This window comes from Gobius niger, assembly GCF_951799975.1.
Source record: "Gobius niger genome assembly, chromosome: 15".
In the NCBI taxonomy this organism is placed as follows: domain Eukaryota; kingdom Metazoa; phylum Chordata; class Actinopteri; order Gobiiformes; family Gobiidae; genus Gobius; species Gobius niger.
Window position 1 is genome coordinate 21,642,990 of NC_136866.1, and position 18,614 is coordinate 21,661,603.

General features: G+C 41.9%; 1 protein-coding gene across 1 annotated transcript; it reads right to left on the minus strand.

The window, feature by feature from the left end:
• Positions 1-3,192: 3,192 nt before the first annotated feature.
• Positions 3,193-16,119, minus strand: LOC306975064 (uncharacterized protein; the record flags this gene model as incomplete). The annotated part of the gene is made up of 11 exons (XM_079572483.1): positions 3,193-4,054; positions 4,259-4,496; positions 4,588-4,656; positions 4,740-4,917; positions 5,991-6,126; positions 8,655-8,782; positions 9,246-9,384; positions 9,470-9,525; positions 13,694-13,863; positions 14,024-14,146; positions 15,859-16,119. 11 exons carry the CDS (start codon positions 16,117-16,119, stop codon positions 3,333-3,335), a joined length of 2,220 nt encoding a protein of 739 aa, XP_079428609.1. The 3' UTR covers positions 3,193-3,332.
• Between the last annotated feature and the right edge of the window lie 2,495 nt (positions 16,120-18,614).

Below are 18,614 nucleotides of genomic sequence, written 5' to 3' on the forward strand. Positions count from 1 at the left end.
TCAAATGTCTCATGTTACTTGAAAAACATAAATAGAAGCCAATGTTTGGTCAAGCTAGGCCAAACACAAGACATCGGCCACCGCCACTTCCTGAATAAGGGGAATAGGTTCGACCCCAAGATGTTGCAAGGTCACAGTGCTCTTTACAAAAAACAACGCTGGTACTGAGGGATAGACCAAAAACAACAATAAGTAGGAAAATGTTTGAGTAGTAAGATCTATTCGAGGACGCTTTGAGGACTCTTGACCAGACAAAACGCACGACACTCCAGAGTGAATATCAAGACAAATATCAAAACGTTGACACTCATTTGGCATCTGTTGCTATGCTGTGTTACCATCTGCATATCACCACGGCAACGGTCCTAATCACTTCTACCACACGGATACCTCAACATGAGCAAATACACCAACTCGTTCCTGTCATTCATACAAAGTCGTCTAATTCTTAGCTACAGGGTTGGGTGGTTGAACACTTTTTTTCCCCAGCGGAGAAGTGGCATGCCGATGATGTCACAGCACGGCAACAGCGTGGGAACAGAAGCAAAATGAGTGTCAGCGTTGAGTTATATAATTTGTTTTGACACTGAGTCCAGAACATTGAGGGTCTTGTTACGAATAAATGATAGAAGTGCATACTCTTCATCTCTCTAGAGCAGGGATAGGCAACGTCAGGCCTGGGGGCCAAATTCGGTCCTCCAGCATAAAACCTTTGGCCCCCAAGAGAATTTTGAAGAAACATTTATTCATAAATCAGAGACCAAAAACATGAAAAGGACTCTAAATTGTGGAAAATACTGTCAATATTTTCACATTTCCCAGCAAAACACCCCATTAAAGGAATAGGCCACCGTTTTTACATACTGAGATATGTTCTTACCTCACTTTAGTCGAGTTAATATATCCCCGTCTGGTCTTTGTCCGTGCGCTCTGTCACGCAAACGGAGCACATACGCAGCTTCTCCCACATGTCATTTAGGAGTTACTGCGCGGACGTTTTGCTCCTCGTATCATTACGCCTCACAATATAGTCCCCCTTTTTATCTGCTTATAAAATCGACATGTTACATTTCTGTGTAAATATACTTCACATGAAAACACTTCACGTAACTTTATTTAAATAGGGAACACGTGGAAGAGCTTGGTAGCTTCTATCGTGAGCTTTTTTGGAGCTATATGACATGTGGGAGAAGCTGCGTATGTGCTCCGTTTGCGTGACAGAGCGCACGGACAAAGACCAGACGGGGATATATTAACTCGACTAAAGTGAGGTAAGAACATATCTCAGTATGTAAAAACGGTGGCCTATTCCTTTAAGTCATATATTATGTGCAAAACTTATATTTGTAGAAAAAAGGTGCTTTACTTTGGGCTACAATTGAGTGTTTCGGCCCTTGGTGTTTTGGCAATGAAAAAAATCGGCCCTCCATGACACAAACTTGCCTACCCCTGCTCTAGAGGGCATGCAGATGATGTCACTACATGGCAACAGCAGCCAAATTAAGTTTCATTTGTTTTGACACTTGCAGCCATTCAAATTGTAATTTCGATTTGAGTGCAATTCATTTTTACAGTCCCCAAACAGAACATTGATTTAAAAAGTAAATATGGCTGGTCCTCAACATATATTTTGTTTCTCGCTTGTAACCACAGTTGAAGAATGATGTGTAATTGTAGTATCAACATAAAGTAGAAACTGGATATTGGCTTCAAGCGCGTATCGTATGGTTCACTCTGGGGAAAGTGTCTTTGAAGGAATAACACAGGCCTCTCGAGCAAAAACAGTGAAAGTGAACGTGTCATTAATATTTAGCTGTGGTCACATGACAGCCCTCTGGAGTTACCTATACGCCTGTATGCACGTGCACTTGCCCTTCAGACAGCAATGTTCACTGTGGCGTGCGCTTGAACGCCACATCGCAGGTACCGTGAACGCATCATCATACACGCCATGAATTCTTTATAGAGTTTCCGTAACAATTCATAATACCATGGTCAAAGTCGGAAGGCTTGATTGGGCGCGGGCACTGGAAAAACGAATGTTCACAACAGTTAAAATTACTTTGATTTTTTTTCCAATAGCTAACATGTATTTCCTTACATGATGACTGTATTATATATTTATTTTATTTGAGGATATTTCTGACTAGTTTAAGCTCAAAATATACCCATTTTGTTTGATGGTCAAACCAAATTTAGGAAGTTATTTTCAACTTTATTTATTTTAACGCATTCAGGAATATTAACATTACACTGAGAGAGACTTTATAAACTACTTCAACAAACAACTTGCAATGTTTGGTGCTATAGTGATTTTGCAGCGGTTAAAGGCTTCAGATTATTGCATTTTTCAAATTATGATGAACTTTTCCTCCCAAATTGGACAGAGTTTTGCTTGGAATTAACATTGATATTCTGTTGCTATTTTTTGCAGAGTGGAATCTAATAGCGGTTGGATAACACTGGAGCTTGTGTTTTTACCAGCTTGTAACAAAAGGCTGGCACCGCGAGGCTTCGATAGCATCACAACATGAACTGTATCGGGTGGCATTAATCGTGCCTTGATTGGAAACAGTGTCTCATAAGGCTTATCTGGACACGCTGCCTGTTAGCGGCCGCGTCCTGTTAAGTGCATTGCCTTTGTGCGGCGTGAACGTGTCCGGTACAGTATCAGAGCCGGTTGGTTCAAAGCTCATAGAGGTAACAGGAGTGAGGAGCCTCACCCTAACCCTCCAATCTGTCCTCACGCAGCCCCCACACACGCCCCAGCATCAGGTGACATCAGCTGAAATATTGAATAGACTTGAAATGTGGCAACCAGATTCCTCCATGTCTTTGTGGCACGGCTCAATATTAATGATCAGGAGACAGTGACATGATGAAATGAGGGACGTGTGAGCATGTGAGGGCACTGGTCGAGGACAGACTGATGACTGGCAGCTCATGTGGATTAAGTTGTTATTGTCAGCTAAATGTCTAAATGGAAAAAATGTATGAATCAAAGCATAACCTGAGAACATACTTCTGTTTAAATGTAGTTTACTGTAGAATTAAAAAATCTCTAAAGCAGTGAATACAAAAGGTTCATGTGCATCTTGCACTTCACATTGTAACAAAAGTAACAAAGGATTCCATCATCTAAACATAACATGCCAAGTAATCCTTCGGCCCACGTACTGTACATCCTCATACTTTTGGCACCTTTTTTTGGAATCCTTTGGAAGGATATTGCACATGAATTTGTTTGTGTGGACACATGTAACAGACAGAACCCCTGCTCCCCTCTGTCCCCCTCCTCTGCTCTTTACAGACTGGGACATTCTTGTGTCTGGTCAGTAATCCAGGCCGTGCAGCCTGTTCTTGCGTTCTGGTTTCTGCAGAGCTGTGGGCAGTAGGGGCAGGTTGAGGTCCGTCAGCCCGCGCTGCAGAGTGGCTCTTAAGGGAACAGGGTTCCTCTTCGTGGCACTGACTCCTGCCGTGCCCGCTCCTCCTGCCACAGACAGCTCCCGCCTCTTCCCCCTGTCGTGCCTCAGACTCTTAATCACCAGAGTGTGTTGTCTCTGGGGGAACACAGGCGGCTTGGACCCGTTCACCAGCAGCCCCGGAGGTCCGGGTCTGGTGAGCCAGGTCATCTTCCTGCCGCGAGTGTCTTTGAGCCCTATGTTCCTGAGACGGGGCAGAGGAGAGGGGGTGTGCTGAGTCTCCGTGTGCTCTCTGTCTGAAGGGGGTGGGTCTGTGGGTGATAGGGGGCGATGGGGATCTGTGGAGTAAAACGTCTGCAGCTTCTCCAGGCGCTCACCGATGGGCAGGTGATCGCCGATGGGCAGGTGATGGGAGAGGTCGTTTTGGGGATGGTCGTCATGGAAACACTCGGAGGCGGGGTCCGCGGTCGCCCCATCTGACCGGGTGGTCCTGAGCAGGTGGGCGAGTCGGGAGGGGCGCGTGGTGCTGCCGGGGTCGACGGGCACCTGGCAGGGGGCGGAGTCACACAGCTGAGAGGCGGAGCTTTTAGGCGGAGACAGGTGGACCAGCGCTCGCTCTCTGAACACAGGCACTGCAACACAACAAGAGCACGAATTTAATTACTACAAAAGAACATGTTTGTTTGTACAGAGACCAAAAAGTATTGATATTCAGGGTTATTGTTCTAGCCACAAGGAAACCAGTCATTTGGGAACTGCCCTCAGATACTGCCCATGTGACTGTCAAACCAACTTCTTGTATCTCACCTGAGTAATCTACTCCCTGCAGGACTTACCCTCAGGAAACAGTGGCTCCTTGGGTTCCAGTGTGCTGTCCAGGTCGTCCTCCGCCCCCAGAGGAGCAGGGGAGGGAGAGGGCGCTCGAGGGGGCGCAGAAGGGGAGACCGTGTGGGGCAGAGGGGGCAGAGGGGGGAGGGCGGGAGAGGGTGGCTGGTTCTCATCCTGCTCCTGCACCATCTCTCTGACCGCGGTCTGCTGTGGCTTCACTGGTTTGGAAACCTCTAATGCATCCTTCTAGAGAAATAACAACATAATAGAAGATAATGAAAGATACAAACCCAGTCCAGATAACAGCCAAGAGGACTTTAAACCAAATGAATGTTACCTTTATCTCACTTCCAGTCCTTTCTCTCCAGGTGTTCTTGCTCGGCAGAGACCAATCTGTTTCCAATTTCTATCAAGAAGCAGCGATAGTTAAGCTAATATTCTAAGCCAAAATCAAAATCTGCTGACTTTCTGTCTGATCTGTGAGGAGACCTTCATTGTCTTGGCGCTCTTCTGGCTCTGGCTGAACTTGTTGAGCAGCAGGTGATAATAGGCCATGACGGGACAGGGCCTGTTGTTCGTTAATGTGTGGATCACGTCGGAGAGGGAGTAGCCGAATGTGTCCGTCACATACGTCAGCACCGATGAGTTCAAATCCTCAGCGCACAACCTGGAAAATAAATAAATAAAACTGGATTAGTAAGAAAAAGTGTAAATGCTATGCTATAAAAAGTAAGCCACATCTTCAAAATTACCAAGAAATTTGTGTAATGAAGTCTATTGTATTTTGATCTTAAAGCAGAACTAAGCTCCTAGAGCCCATAAGCACCACTGCAGGTGTTGTAGCATGGTACGGTTTTTTACTCATTAATTGTCCGTGAGAGTAAATACTACGCTGACAGAAAAGACAAAGGGAAAGAGGGATATTGTACATCCAACTACACAATTTAAATATTTTTTTTCACTCAAACTTGGCTGTAAATATTGTTTAAGTGGCGCTAGCTCGCAGTTAGCAATTGCGGTTTTCTATGCAGAGACACCAGGGAGAGATGACAGACCCCCCAATCATCCCATCAACACTTGTATTACCCCCAGAGGGACTACGGAAAGGATTTATTGAGGTAAACAAGTTACTTAGTACTGCTTTAATCGGCAATCAGAAAAAATATCCACAATATGCTGAAAGTTTGATACCGAACCAAAAAAACCCCATGAGACGACAGACTGTAATAAGTTGTAAAGTACTCGAGCAGTGACAAAGGGAGACCCGAACCATCTCGTTCTTGTGGATTTGTGAGAAGGCGTTGCGGCCCGAGGAGACGAGCATGATTGCATTTCCACACTGTGTAAAAGCACAGGGGCCTTTAGTCGGGCTGTAATATACAAAGCTGCCGCCACAGGAATTTTCATTTTGTTTGAGAAATTCACAGTCATTTCCTCTTCACCCCTCTGTCCCGCGGTGAAAGAACTTGTCTCAATCGGTGATGTACTGTGGCTGTGACACATGGTTTTGTTACCAACTGCTCTTATTTGGTGCGGAAAGAAAAAGTAATTCTATACTTTGCATGAGTCGCTTACTGATGTTCCACCGTCTCACTTGGTGTATGCCCCTTCAAATGATCATTTTTAATACTAATATTACTTATGGTCATTTTAATAGAGTAATGAATTCTGTCAATGGTGCAGTTGGTGCAGCGAGGTTTAAGCTTGTGTGTTGTTCCAGTGCCTGTCCACAGTCCTCACTTGTTCTTGGAGCACAGAGTTTGCAGGGACTTCTTGCCATAGCCCTCGTTGATCCAGCGCTCCTCCATAGCGGCTCGGACGCTCGGTCGTTTGGCTGGATCCGGCTCCAACAGAGACAGCACGAAGGACACGGCGCCTGCACAAAACCAACAAGGTAAGCTGAGCATTAAATTTACAACTGATAATACAACTGATAATGTAGGCAAACAACAACTTCTATCATGACTTTGCCATAGAGAAGTTATTATGTGCACTGGAAAAATTAGATAAATCACTTAAAGGGTCTTTATGTTGAATTTGATCAGATAAAAATGCGAAAGCCAATGGAACCAGGATAAATCCCACTTGAAATTACACAAAATATGAGACAAATGACACAAAATAATCTTATCTTAGACCCGACCAGACCTACTCAAACTTTAGATTAAATTTCTTAATTCATAAATTCAAGTAAATCTGTCATTTCTTCTTTAAAGCCACACCGTGTAGAATTTCACCCAGTAAATTAAATTGAAATACAAACATTTATTTTATGACAAATATTTTCATCATTAAAAAACACCTCATAAATGTACAAACAAACATTTATGAGGCTCACCTCTCCTAAGATATGACTGTAAAACTTTACCGGGAGTGGGTACGTCTCCAGCTCGTCTCCATGGAGATGTGAGTGAAGTCAGTAGCATTTGAGATTTAACCAGGTTAGTTTCTCATCCAAATCTATCTACTTTGATTACTAGAATTTTCTGTGTTGAGATGGTCATTAGGAGCATGTTTTGTTTTGCCGACAACTGTATAGTCCAAAATGTTACGCAGTGTGCCTTTAAGATGATTATTCTTTTTCCAGAGTAAAGGTTTTTCACTATACTTCCAATATTCATGTGGTTATCTTTCTTTGCAGCATTTTCATTTTAGAAAATAATTTGCATATTTATGAGCAACAGTGCAAATCATCTTGTTTGCCGGTGTACAATAGTCTTCTTAAATGTTATACCTTTTTTATTATCACTTCACTTTAATCAGAATGTTTTCGTAGTGTGATTTGCGATATAAATCATTGCCACTTCATCATTTCTAAAACCTTGCCACAAAATCCAAGCCTCGTGGTTAAGGCGGCAGCACATTTATGTCGGACACTGTTCTGGCTCTTCTCCCTTGTCCATGCTGTCCCGTCCTGACCAATAAAGCTCACATAGGACAACATGATCTCAAAATCGGGTGCTTGAAAACCAAACAAAACCTTGATAAAAGTTGTGAGCCACTGTCCTAAAGCGATATACTAATCTGACGCAGTGACAGATTGCCCTGAGCTGGGCCTGCTTGTTTATCCCGCAGAAACATGAGCCCTGTTTGTTTGTGTTCGGACAGTGCCAGACGGAGTGTACTGCAGTGACGGGCCCGAGGAAGACACCACAATCACACCCAGAAGAACACCACACGATACATGGAGACTAGAGGGAGTAAACAACAGAACACTGGAAAAAAAACGCCTCCTCATTTTAGGTAAATTGCTTAAGGGGAGACGCAGCAGGCAAAACTCTTTGTGTTTTTTTTTCATTTTCAGGTTTTGGGCCAATTTGTTCTCTTAACATATAACCTGGAAACAAACAAAATGCCTAATCTTCACAATAACATGTTTAATAATTACACTGACCATAGGCTTATATGGAAAATTGTACTTTCAAGAGCTTTTCAGTCGCCGAAAATGTGGAATTTTTTGTATTTTTAGGCATAAAAGGGCATATTTTTATATGAAAACATACAATCACAAATGATAACAAATGACAAATCAAATCGATGTCTCTAAATTAATTTAAAAAAAAACTATTCACGTGCAGTGTCTCGCCTTAAAAAGCATTTGGAGTAAGACAAGTTATGCTGATTTAGACTAGGACTGAACCATCTTGAAATAAAATCACCAATGGAACAAGCATTATTTTGTAATATTCCTAAAATGAGAGAAAAAATTACCAATCACTCAAAATAAGAAAAACGAAACAACAAAAAATCCAAGAATTCAAGCACTTTAAGATCATGAGCTAACATGGCATTTTTTCCACTGACACTATTACAATCATTGTATACATAAGTTATCGAATTTTTTATCCAAACACTATATTTAATCACAATTTTTTTGTTTTAACAAAATAATCAACTACTTTAAATGCTTTTTAATGCCCCTCAGAGATCCTTAGAAGAAAATGTATCAGTTTCACACACAATTCTTTAAAATTGCATTATTCAAAGCAACAACCCCTCCCTTTCAACCTAAGATATGTTGCTTGCCCTTCGTCGCGCAGACATTTCAGAACCTCATTTTCAGTGGAGTCCTGACCCTGTAGGTTATACCCTATTGTGCATCTTTTGAGACATTCTAAAAGCCACTTCTTGCTTTGAGGTGAAAGTGCTAACTGCTAGTTGATTTCATATCATAAACAAATTGTGAAATAATCTCCCAGTTTACATTTGTTTTCATGTATTTATTTGGAGTAGACCAACATTTTTTAGTTCCTAAGAAAACTTTCCAGACTAGGCTTTCCAGACTTATTTATGTACTATTCCAATGAAAAGCCCTCTGATTCTGTGGCTTATAACATGTAATAAAGCTGTGACAATCATAGCCAGTGCCGGGGCCAGTGGAACAAAAATGCAGATGAAGATCACCTTTGCTGACGTCGCTGGGGATGCTGCTGATCTCTCCATTGATCATTTTCTGGTGCAGGTGCTTGATGTTGAAAGGCTCCACAGTAAAAGGCAGCGTCCCGGTCAGCATCGCGAACGTACTCACTCCTCTGAAACAAACACATAAAAAAAAAAAAAATCAGTGTAGCGCTCATTACTGAAGCAAACAGAGAAACAAAGTCGGGGAATGCGGTCCCAAAAGGCCCAATGTGTCGATGTTTTCCCGAGTGACTCTTCGATGCATCTATTTAAGGCGAGAGTGACAAATGAGACATCACTCTCACACTCTCTGGCCTTTTGAGCCTCAGCTTTGAAAGTACATGGAATAAATCGAAGCTTATGGAGCAAACATGAATCATTATTAAATGTTACGCCTGGGTCAGAGATGAGACAAGCTTCACACCCTGCCACTCTCGATAAGAACGTGGCAGTATCTTCTAAAAACGTTCTGAGCCATCATGTCAAATGTGTATCATGAACTCATGAGTCAAACGTGTTTACTTTAATGTACATATTTATGCAGTGCAGGATTGACAGAGGCGAGACATGCTTCCCACACATTCTGTCACTTACATGGACCACACGTCCACTTTGGGGCCGTACTTCCTGTGGGCCAGCAGCTCCGGAGCAGCGTAGGCCGGACTCCCGCACTGAGTGTTCAGCAGATCCAACGACAGCGCCTCGCTCTTCAGGGTGTTGCTCAGGCCGAAGTCTGCGGGGAAAACATAACACAGAATTTCAATAAAGGAAAGGAACGCACAACAGAAAGTTATGGGGGGGGGGGGGGAACGACATACCCACGATCTTGATGTTGTTGTGTTCATCCAGGAGGAAGTTTTCAATTTTCAAATCCCTTTAAAAGAAGATATATATTGATAAGTAAATGTCAAATCATAATCTTAAGAACATTTATTCAAAAATACAATTTGAAAGGTCAAATTAGAAAAACAAATGACTTTGGTTGCAATAATAGGTTTCATAGACCTGAACCCTTAAAACAATTTGCAGTTTGGCCCTGCTTTTAGGCTAACTGTCAAAAACTTTCAAACAATTTATTCACCGTGCTTTTTGGCAAATGCCCCTGACCCATAAAATGGTGCCGTAACCCACATTTGGGTTAAATGATACCAGTATGGTATCGGGAAAAAAAAAAAAAAGTTTATTACTGGTATCTATAAATAGATAGTAAGTATAGGAAGCCAGTACAGAAATATATCTTTAGAGACCAAGTTCTGACGCTGTTGGTCCAGGGACAGCATTAAAGGGGCCAGATGCAAGTTGGCCATTTTATACTCACTACTGCCACCTCAGGTCATACATGTAACTGCACTTTTTGAGTGACTGAGTGAGTGAGTGAGTGATTTTAGAGGCAGTTGTGGTGAACAGGTCTGGGCTCATTCTACACCTTAGAACATTGCTGGAACATGTATGGGGAGGAAAATACATAATTTTAACATTTTTAAACTGTATAGTTCCTTTAAAGGAAGTATTGCGTAATTGTCAAAACACATAGGCTGTCCATGTCTTTTTTGACAGCAAATAAATAGCAAGGTGCACAGAGCAAGTCCTTGTTTTGAGGAATTGTACTGGCCTCATTCATGATGCTACATTTGATCCTATCACACAAAGTGGACCTGTTTGATGCACTCATCTACATCTATTCATTAAAGGAAATTACTTGGTTGATGCGAATTTAAAATAAATAGTCTTTCATGGAATAAAGGAACATTATTGTTCTCTTTTATGGTTCTATATGACAAACATTTTAGTATAGGTATCAAAAATATATTGGTATCGAAAAACTATCGTTAAAGTACCCAATTGAAAAGTACATAATTCTTCTCCCAAATGTAAAAAAAAAAATCCAAATAATCACCAATCCTGCAAGTAAATAGAGGCAAAGATAAAGATAGTTCCATACGCGGATGGACTTTAATTTAAATGCACTCAACAATATCCACCACTATCAGCAAAAAAATGCAAAGCAATTTGGCAGCTGAAATGAAAGTCAGGTGAGAGGCAAGTGTTTTGTCTAGAGAAGTTACAGACAAGATTACTCGAACGTGCATGAATGAAACAATTCACAATGTGTTTTCCAGACGTAACATGGGTAAAAACGTACTATACTATAATACATTCAATGAGGGAAATGAACTGTGAATATCACAGAGAAGGTCTTTGACAAAACACTGTTAGAATAATGTTTTGAAGCTAAATATTTGCTGAATTCTTGCAGGGCACTTTCTTCACACATTTAGTACATTTATAGGCAAAGTGAATTACTGGGCCGGACGACACAAAGCCTACATTTGTGTTGGGCAGAACTCAAGCTCTCGAAAGACGTCTTATTTGCAAAATCCCTGTGTGGAACCGGTTTATTTTGGCCTGTCATTTCCCCTTAAAGCCATATTAAACTGAATTTGAAAATCTCAGTTAATCTCAGTCACCTGGAAAAGTCTGCTGGCTTCCTAAACCACCCACTAAACCCAAGAACGATCAAACTAAATGAAAATCTGTGGTTAGGAACCAGAGAGATTCCCCCATAAACTCCGCACATGTTTTCTAAGGCTCTTTTAATCTGGGAAAAGTTCTTAGATTGACCAAAAAAAAAAGTGAAGCGGGAGAACAGAAATTTTCATAAAAGAACAATGTTATACGAATGTGGGTGGCGGGAGGTGAAGAATTTCCATTTATTTGGCGTTTAATCACGTGTGCGGTGACTTTGCGAGCCACATCATGAGGGACTTCATTAGAGGGGAAGTGCATGATGTCGTGATGATGTGCGAACCGTGGCGCCGGCGCAGAGTGATGACCTCATTGCCTGGTAATCACATTTCCACCTCGAGGACGGCCAAAGTCTTAGACAAAAGCCAAGTCTCGGTGCGAGTACTGGATTTCCGACACCTCCACGTACTAAAAGGATAGAAAAAAACTCAAACTCCCACCATGCACTGTGGCACATACAGTGTTCTGCCCCTGAGTTTGTCCTGTGAGAGTCGTTAATGCCCTGCAAACTGCACCACGTCCCAGAATGTACACTATTATATGGTTTTGGTACAGAGGGCAGCTGAGTGGCTACTGGTTGAAGGTGGGTTTGTGGCTTTGTTCACACTGCTGGAAAAAAATATGGGTTCAAATGGTCAAATCTCAATTGAGTACCGACAAAATGCAAAAATTAATCATATATAAATTAATCTATAGTGTTAGAAATGCATCTATTTTCAAGCTTTATTCAGACTCATCTTCATTAGCAAGTTTTAACGTCTTAACCCCCACCTGAACCAAGCACATTTTCTCCAGCTTGACTGACCAAAAATAAAAGCTCCTTAAAAAAAAGGGTCAAGATTTCCGGTCTGGAGGGCAAGGCGAATACACTGTAGAGAGAGAGCTCCTGACTACAAATGTCAAAAACATCCAAGAATAACTCGAAATCGAAAAAAAATCTATTCCATTGAGTGAAGGGGTTTAACGGGTGATTAAATGCCCCCTCAAAAAAGAAGAAACTCTAAGAAACCCAGCCGTATACCTAGCAACTCAAGGGAGATGAGGAGGTTCTGTCACAAGCTAGTAGCAACATGGAGGATGAGCATGATGCTAAAGCTGAAGACTATAATTCTAAGTTTGACCAAATACTTAAGGAGCTACGGGATTTCAGGAAAGACAACAAGGAACAACTGGATGCAATGAGAGAGGACATGAATGGTATCGGTGGGAGAATGGACGAAGCAGAAGAAAGGATTGAGGCTGTGGAGACATGTCTTCTGTCTTTGGAGGAGTTGCTAATTGAACTAGCAAATCTCCATACCCAAACTCACTCTAAGTTAATGGCCTTGGAAAGGCACTCGTGCCATAACAATGTCAGAATATATGGAGGAAGAGGGATCCCCATCCGTGATCAACTTTGTGGAGACTTTACTTGAAAAAGGTCTAGGCCTCCCTTCACCTAGGTTAGCTTTGATGACATTCATAAATGTATATGCTCCCCCAGGATCAGAATGGACATTCTACAAACATGTCTTTGAACTAATTAAGATGGAAGCTGAAGGCATTCTTGTTTTGAAAGGTGATTTGAATATCCGGCTTAACCCGTTAGTAGATACATCCAATCCACAGATTGGGCTAAATAAAACAACAAAGAATGTCAAAGCAACAGTGGAAGAGATGGGGCTCCTTGATGTTTGGTGAGAATTCAATCGAACAGAAAGAGTTTATAGTTTTTTCTCCATCCTCATAATTATTACTCTAGATTAGATTATCTCTTTATGTATCAAAAATACCTGCATAAAGTGGTCAGCTGTAAAATGGGGGTCATGGATTCATCAGATCATGCTCCGGTGTATTTGGAAGCAATTTTTAGTGAAGAAAAAAGAGATGCCTCTTGGAGGTTAAATACAAATATGTTATACCCAATGAGAGATCAAATCAGAGATGATATTAAGAATTATTTATCTGACAATGACAATGAGGAAGTTTCTCCTATAATTCTGTATGATAGACTGAAGGCGTGTTATAGGTTACAGTTCAAATTTGAAAAAGAAACGGAATGAACAATTGAAGGGGCTCAATTAAATATTTTGGAAAATGCTCACAAAAATAATACAAGATCTTAAAAATAGAAGTAAATGAAAAAAAAGAATGAAACTTTTTGACGATAAAGATACTATGAGGAGGCAAATCAGCCATGCTATTGGCTTCATGAAATAAGAGACCCCCAAATAAACACTTTAGTATGTTAATTGGATGATATTCAAGATACATTTCTGTCTTTTTATAAGGCAACTATATGCTCAACCTGAAGTTAATGAAAATCTTACTGAATTTTTGGATACAATTAATTTACCTATTATTAACAGCAGATCAAAATAAGGATCTAATTTCTGAAATCACTGATGATGAATAATGAAATTAAGGGGTTAAGGGGTAAAACGGAGAAAACAGATTCCCAAACAAAGCCCGTCAGCCTCCTCCATCAAAGACATCCCTGCTGCTAAAGCTGATCTTTTCTATAACAAGTTTTTCACCTGTGCACGATGCCATGTTTATGCAGATGCTCCACAGCTGAGAGGATCTGTCTGGTGTAGCGCCGGACTTCCCTCTCCTCCAGACGCTTCTTCTCACAGATCCTGTCCATCAGGTCTCCCCCCGCACACAGCTCCATGGCCATGTAGTAACTGTTCTCTGTCTCCAGTGTCTAACAAACATGCACACATTTTTTTTAAACTTATTTTTCTGAGAAGATGGTTTGACAACGTCTTCTCTTTCAAATATAAGCAACCTGCAGTGAGTGGTTTTGTTTTGGTGTATAAAACTCAAATATACCGGCAATCATTTTCACAAGAGTGTGTTCTCACCTCAAACAAGACGACGATGTGTGGATGCCGCACCATTTGATGAATCCGAGGTTCTCTCTTCATGTTCTTGAGCACGTATGAGTCCTGTCGAGCCTTCTTCTTATCGATCACCTTAATGGCCACCTGGGACAAAGAGCAAATATTACAACTAATTTCGGGATAAAAAATTACAATAACTTTTCAATTATACGGTAAGGTTATTGTTGTTAGAGAATTAACAATGAGTCCGAGAGGATAGATGAAGAATAGGCAGCAGTCTGGGTGTCTTGGATTTACCATCGGTGCAGGACCCGGAGACATGAACTTGAGACATTGCGCTCGTCCTACCATTCAAGTCTGTCTAAGCTTCCACAGAAGAGGGTTGAATACCCCAAAAGCATGGTTTGAGAAAGTTACCTGAGCGTTGGGGTTCGAAAGTCTCTAAAACGCCAACGCAATTTCCTACATCACCAGAGAAGTTCCAAAAAGCACGACATTCTTACGTACAGCATTGTAAATTGACAGTGATATTGAAGATGGACGCTTGCCTGTCATTAGCGGGGGGGGGGTTAAAAGGGACCAGCGTGAGTTACACTGTTGCTATGACGACCAAGTGTGGTATACATTTACGTTACAGCGGGGTCACGGAACGCGGTGACCCTTCAATGACAGCAAGTTAAACAAACATTTGCACACACGGACAGGCACTCACTGTGGAGACCTGGAGCAACACAAGAGGACACACTGCCTCCCTGTAAGTCACTACACAGACAATACAAGATGCACACATAATGAACTACACAAGTCAATGAGAAGAATAAATGCAACAACAGTGAACCAAAAAGCCACACATGAGCTACAGCTGCCACACAAACAATATTTAGTTGCTCAAAGTAACAACATTAAACCAGATTTCTAAATGTAATTCTGTCCCGAGTTGTGTGTTGAGTGTTTTTTGGGGGTCACAGCTGAAAAGGTTCCCCTCAATTCTCCTCAATTTCATAATCATAATCCGCTATTTTGTAGCCTATTTGTGGCCGTACCGCCTTTGCTCTGCCCAATCCCGTCAGACCTTGGAAGCTAAGCAGGGAAGGGCCTGGTCGGTACTTGGATGGGAGACCGTTTGGAAATACCAGGAAGCCTAGCAAATGTGGTGAGTGGTTGGTGGTGGTCGGAGGGGCCGATGGCGCAGACTGGTTGCCTCGTCAGTCCACCCCAGGGCAGCTGTGGCTACAATAGCAGCTTACCACCACCAAGTATGGAGTGAATGAATAATGCAATGTAAAGCGTCTTTGAGTGTCCAGATTTATTATTATTTAGTGGCTATAATTAACTTATAATTTGCCCAGCAATCCGTTGGACCTTTCATTCACCCTTTACTGCAAGGATGTTGCACAGTATTTGGAAAGTGATCAACCAAAAATACATTTTATAAGTACATCGGTGCAGGAATGAGAGAGAGTGGGTAACTGTTCAGTTGCTGTAAAGCACTGTAAGTTGAGACCATTTAAAAAGTATAATGTGCCGTCTCTACTTCCGCCATTTAATGCAAAATATGACTTTTAACAGCTTTCTTAAGAAAAAAAACAATATGTTTTACCTGTAATTTCTAGTGCCCCCCAGCTGCTATTAAGAGTCATACAGACGAAAAGCTAATATACTGTATACTTAATTAGTATCTCTACATGTGTGTAATGCTGTGACAGTATTTTGAACCTTCTGAGTAATTTCTTATAGCACATTTGATTGACTTGTAAAAGTAAGAGTCATGGCCTTTACAGCTACAATTACTTGATCTCATGCTGCACATAATAACAGCTGACTGAATATAATTATACTGTCCCGCCAGCTCTGACCTTCTCGCCCGTCCCGATGTGCAGCCCCTCCATCACTTTGGCGAACGAGCCCTTGTTGATCATCTTGCCCACCAGGTAGGACCCCACGCGCTTGGAGTGGGGGAAGCTCCTCAGCACGTCCCGGGACACCTTTATGGACGGGAGAGGGGGTGCGACGCGGTGCTCCAGTCCACCGCCACCTCCCTCTCCTTCTCCCTCAGCCACCATGTCCTCCACAGCGCGGGGGGTCGGCCTTTCACGGGAACAGCCGGCGACGCACATGGGAAACGATCCGACCCACGCGGCTGCCAGTTCTCGGAGTAAAGGCGGCTGACATGCTGAGGCGACGAGGACAAGTGTCACCTCAAGTCCAAAATACTTTCTCAATTCAAAACAATGTAAGGACAGCGTCTTCTTCAACTTGAAAATCCAAATGACCACCTGTTGACACCTTTTGTCGATCAAATTGCCTGGATGAGTGAGAATCTCCACAGGTAATCTCTCTTTCCATCCATATCACCCCCAGTCTTGTCCAGAAGTCTGTCCCACTTGTCTCGCCCGCTCTCTCTGGCCGGTGCCTTCCTTGTTTGTGCCTGTAGATGATTAACACTGGCATTCGCAGGTCAGCTCCAGTGATGGACGACACTCTACACCGTAATTACCCCCCCCCCCCTTCTCTCTCTCTCTCACTCACTCAGAGGAAGGTGCACGGCTACTCAGAGTTACACACTAACTACTCAACTCACTCAAGTCTTAAATTAGAACTCGTCTACGCAGAGGCGAGGGAATTCAGAAGTTATGGTTTGGAAATCTGCAGCAGGGTTTAGCCATTCTGAATCTTGGTGGGACGTTCACAATCAAATAAACACAACAAAAGGCCTAAAATGTATCTGATATGGTGTGTCCAAGTTTTGATCGACTTGAAAGGCACACTGTGCACCATTTTGGATTATACTGTTGCCAGCAATACAAAATAGGCTCCTCATGATAATCTTGACACAGAACGGATTTGGATGATGACCTCACCTATCTTTGCAAAACTATGTGCAATAATCTCTGTATCACTTTTTCTTCGTCACTTTATCAACCACTTGCCCTCTGACTGTAAACCTGCACTGACAATGCTGACATTTTTTATAATCTGTTTATTTTATTTTTTATTGTTTACACTTTTTGCCCCCTAAAGTTTTTGTAGTCATGAGAGCTCTATTTACTATTTAATTGTTTGCACATTTTCTGTCTATCCTGAGTGTTTCCTTGAGCTGAACAAGTGAATTTCTCCATTGTGACATCAGTAAACGCTTGTCTAATCTTATTTCATCTTATGTTATCTTATCTTATCTTATTTAAATCTCATATTTGCCTTTAATCAACGTCTCCATGGAGACGCGCTGGAGATGTCCCGCCCCCAGTAAAATTACAAGCCAAGTCCTATAGGAGAGATAAGCCGATCAAAACAAAGGCACAAGTTGCTTGCTATAGTTTCTTATCATCAACGACAACAAAAATATCTGTACTGAAATACATGCTTGTTTTTGTTTCTATCTTTTGGGTGACTTTTAACTTAAAGAACTATACCTGATGTTTTTCTGAAATGAAATTTACTTTGTCCTCCTTCAGTATGTTGTAAATTCAGATGAGAAAAACACTGTGCCTCTAATTATAAAGCATTTAGAACAATTCTTATTAACTTCCAGTCTATAGTTTTCTGGCATTTCTGTGAAATTTACCCTGAAAAGTGACCCTGCATGTTGTGAAATGTGCCTGTAAACTCATCCCTGTGAAGAATTGGGAGGCTACAGATAATGTTAGAATTTCCTCTTTCAAAAAATGAAAAAATCAGGTACAGGGCTATGAATTATACATATTAGTAATGTTATTGGCAGAGACTTGTATCAAACATGCACAACAGGACTAATTTCCCTTAACCTTCAATCTTACGCTAAGCTAAAAATTCAGACTCAGTGAATAAAAGTGTAATCACAAAAAGGCATGGAGCTAGGATCAGTTTCAAGTTTCCACCATTTGTAACATGAAATTGCCGCTCAAGCAACAAAACCATTCATGTCTTTTTCTGTTTCCCGTCTTGATAACATTATGCGATCCACAGCTCAGTGACTCACAACTTCCTGGAGTGTCCTGACCCCTGCTTTGCGCACCACTGTTCCAACTTATTCGAAGCAAAGAGGAAACTTGCCACAGCAGAAACAGCAGAACAGTGAAAAAACATGTTCGCCTTAACCTAATGACAACAAAACATCGCTCGGGTTTCTAAACAAGCTTTCAAATTACACCCCTCAACGTCCATCTTTCCAGCTCCTGATATATGGGGCATTTACACGTCACAAAGCACTCCATAATTCATAGTCTGCGTTGAGGACCTCGGTGTATTAAATAGAGTTGTGTCGGCATGTATAGGTATGTATATGTATGCGCGTGCCGGGCTCAGATTGCAGCGTAGTCCGGGACGGGCCGTCACTCCGCTGATGAAGAGGGGGATAGGGGCTTGTATCCGTCGCGTAACCTGACCCCATCTCACACACTCAACCGAACCCAAGCTTTAACTTTGCCACTGTAGCGACCGAGTAAAGCCGAGATAGAGTTACCTCCCGCCAAACCAGTTCATGTGGAGCACGATTTTGAAATGACAGAGTGGATTTGGATTAGACAGGTCATAATGTTGATCTGGGTATTCTAAAATAAGTCATGGCAATAGTTAATTGAGGAAAGGTAAAGGGTATTTCACAAAAATCTCTACTTAAGCATTGTGCTTCTTA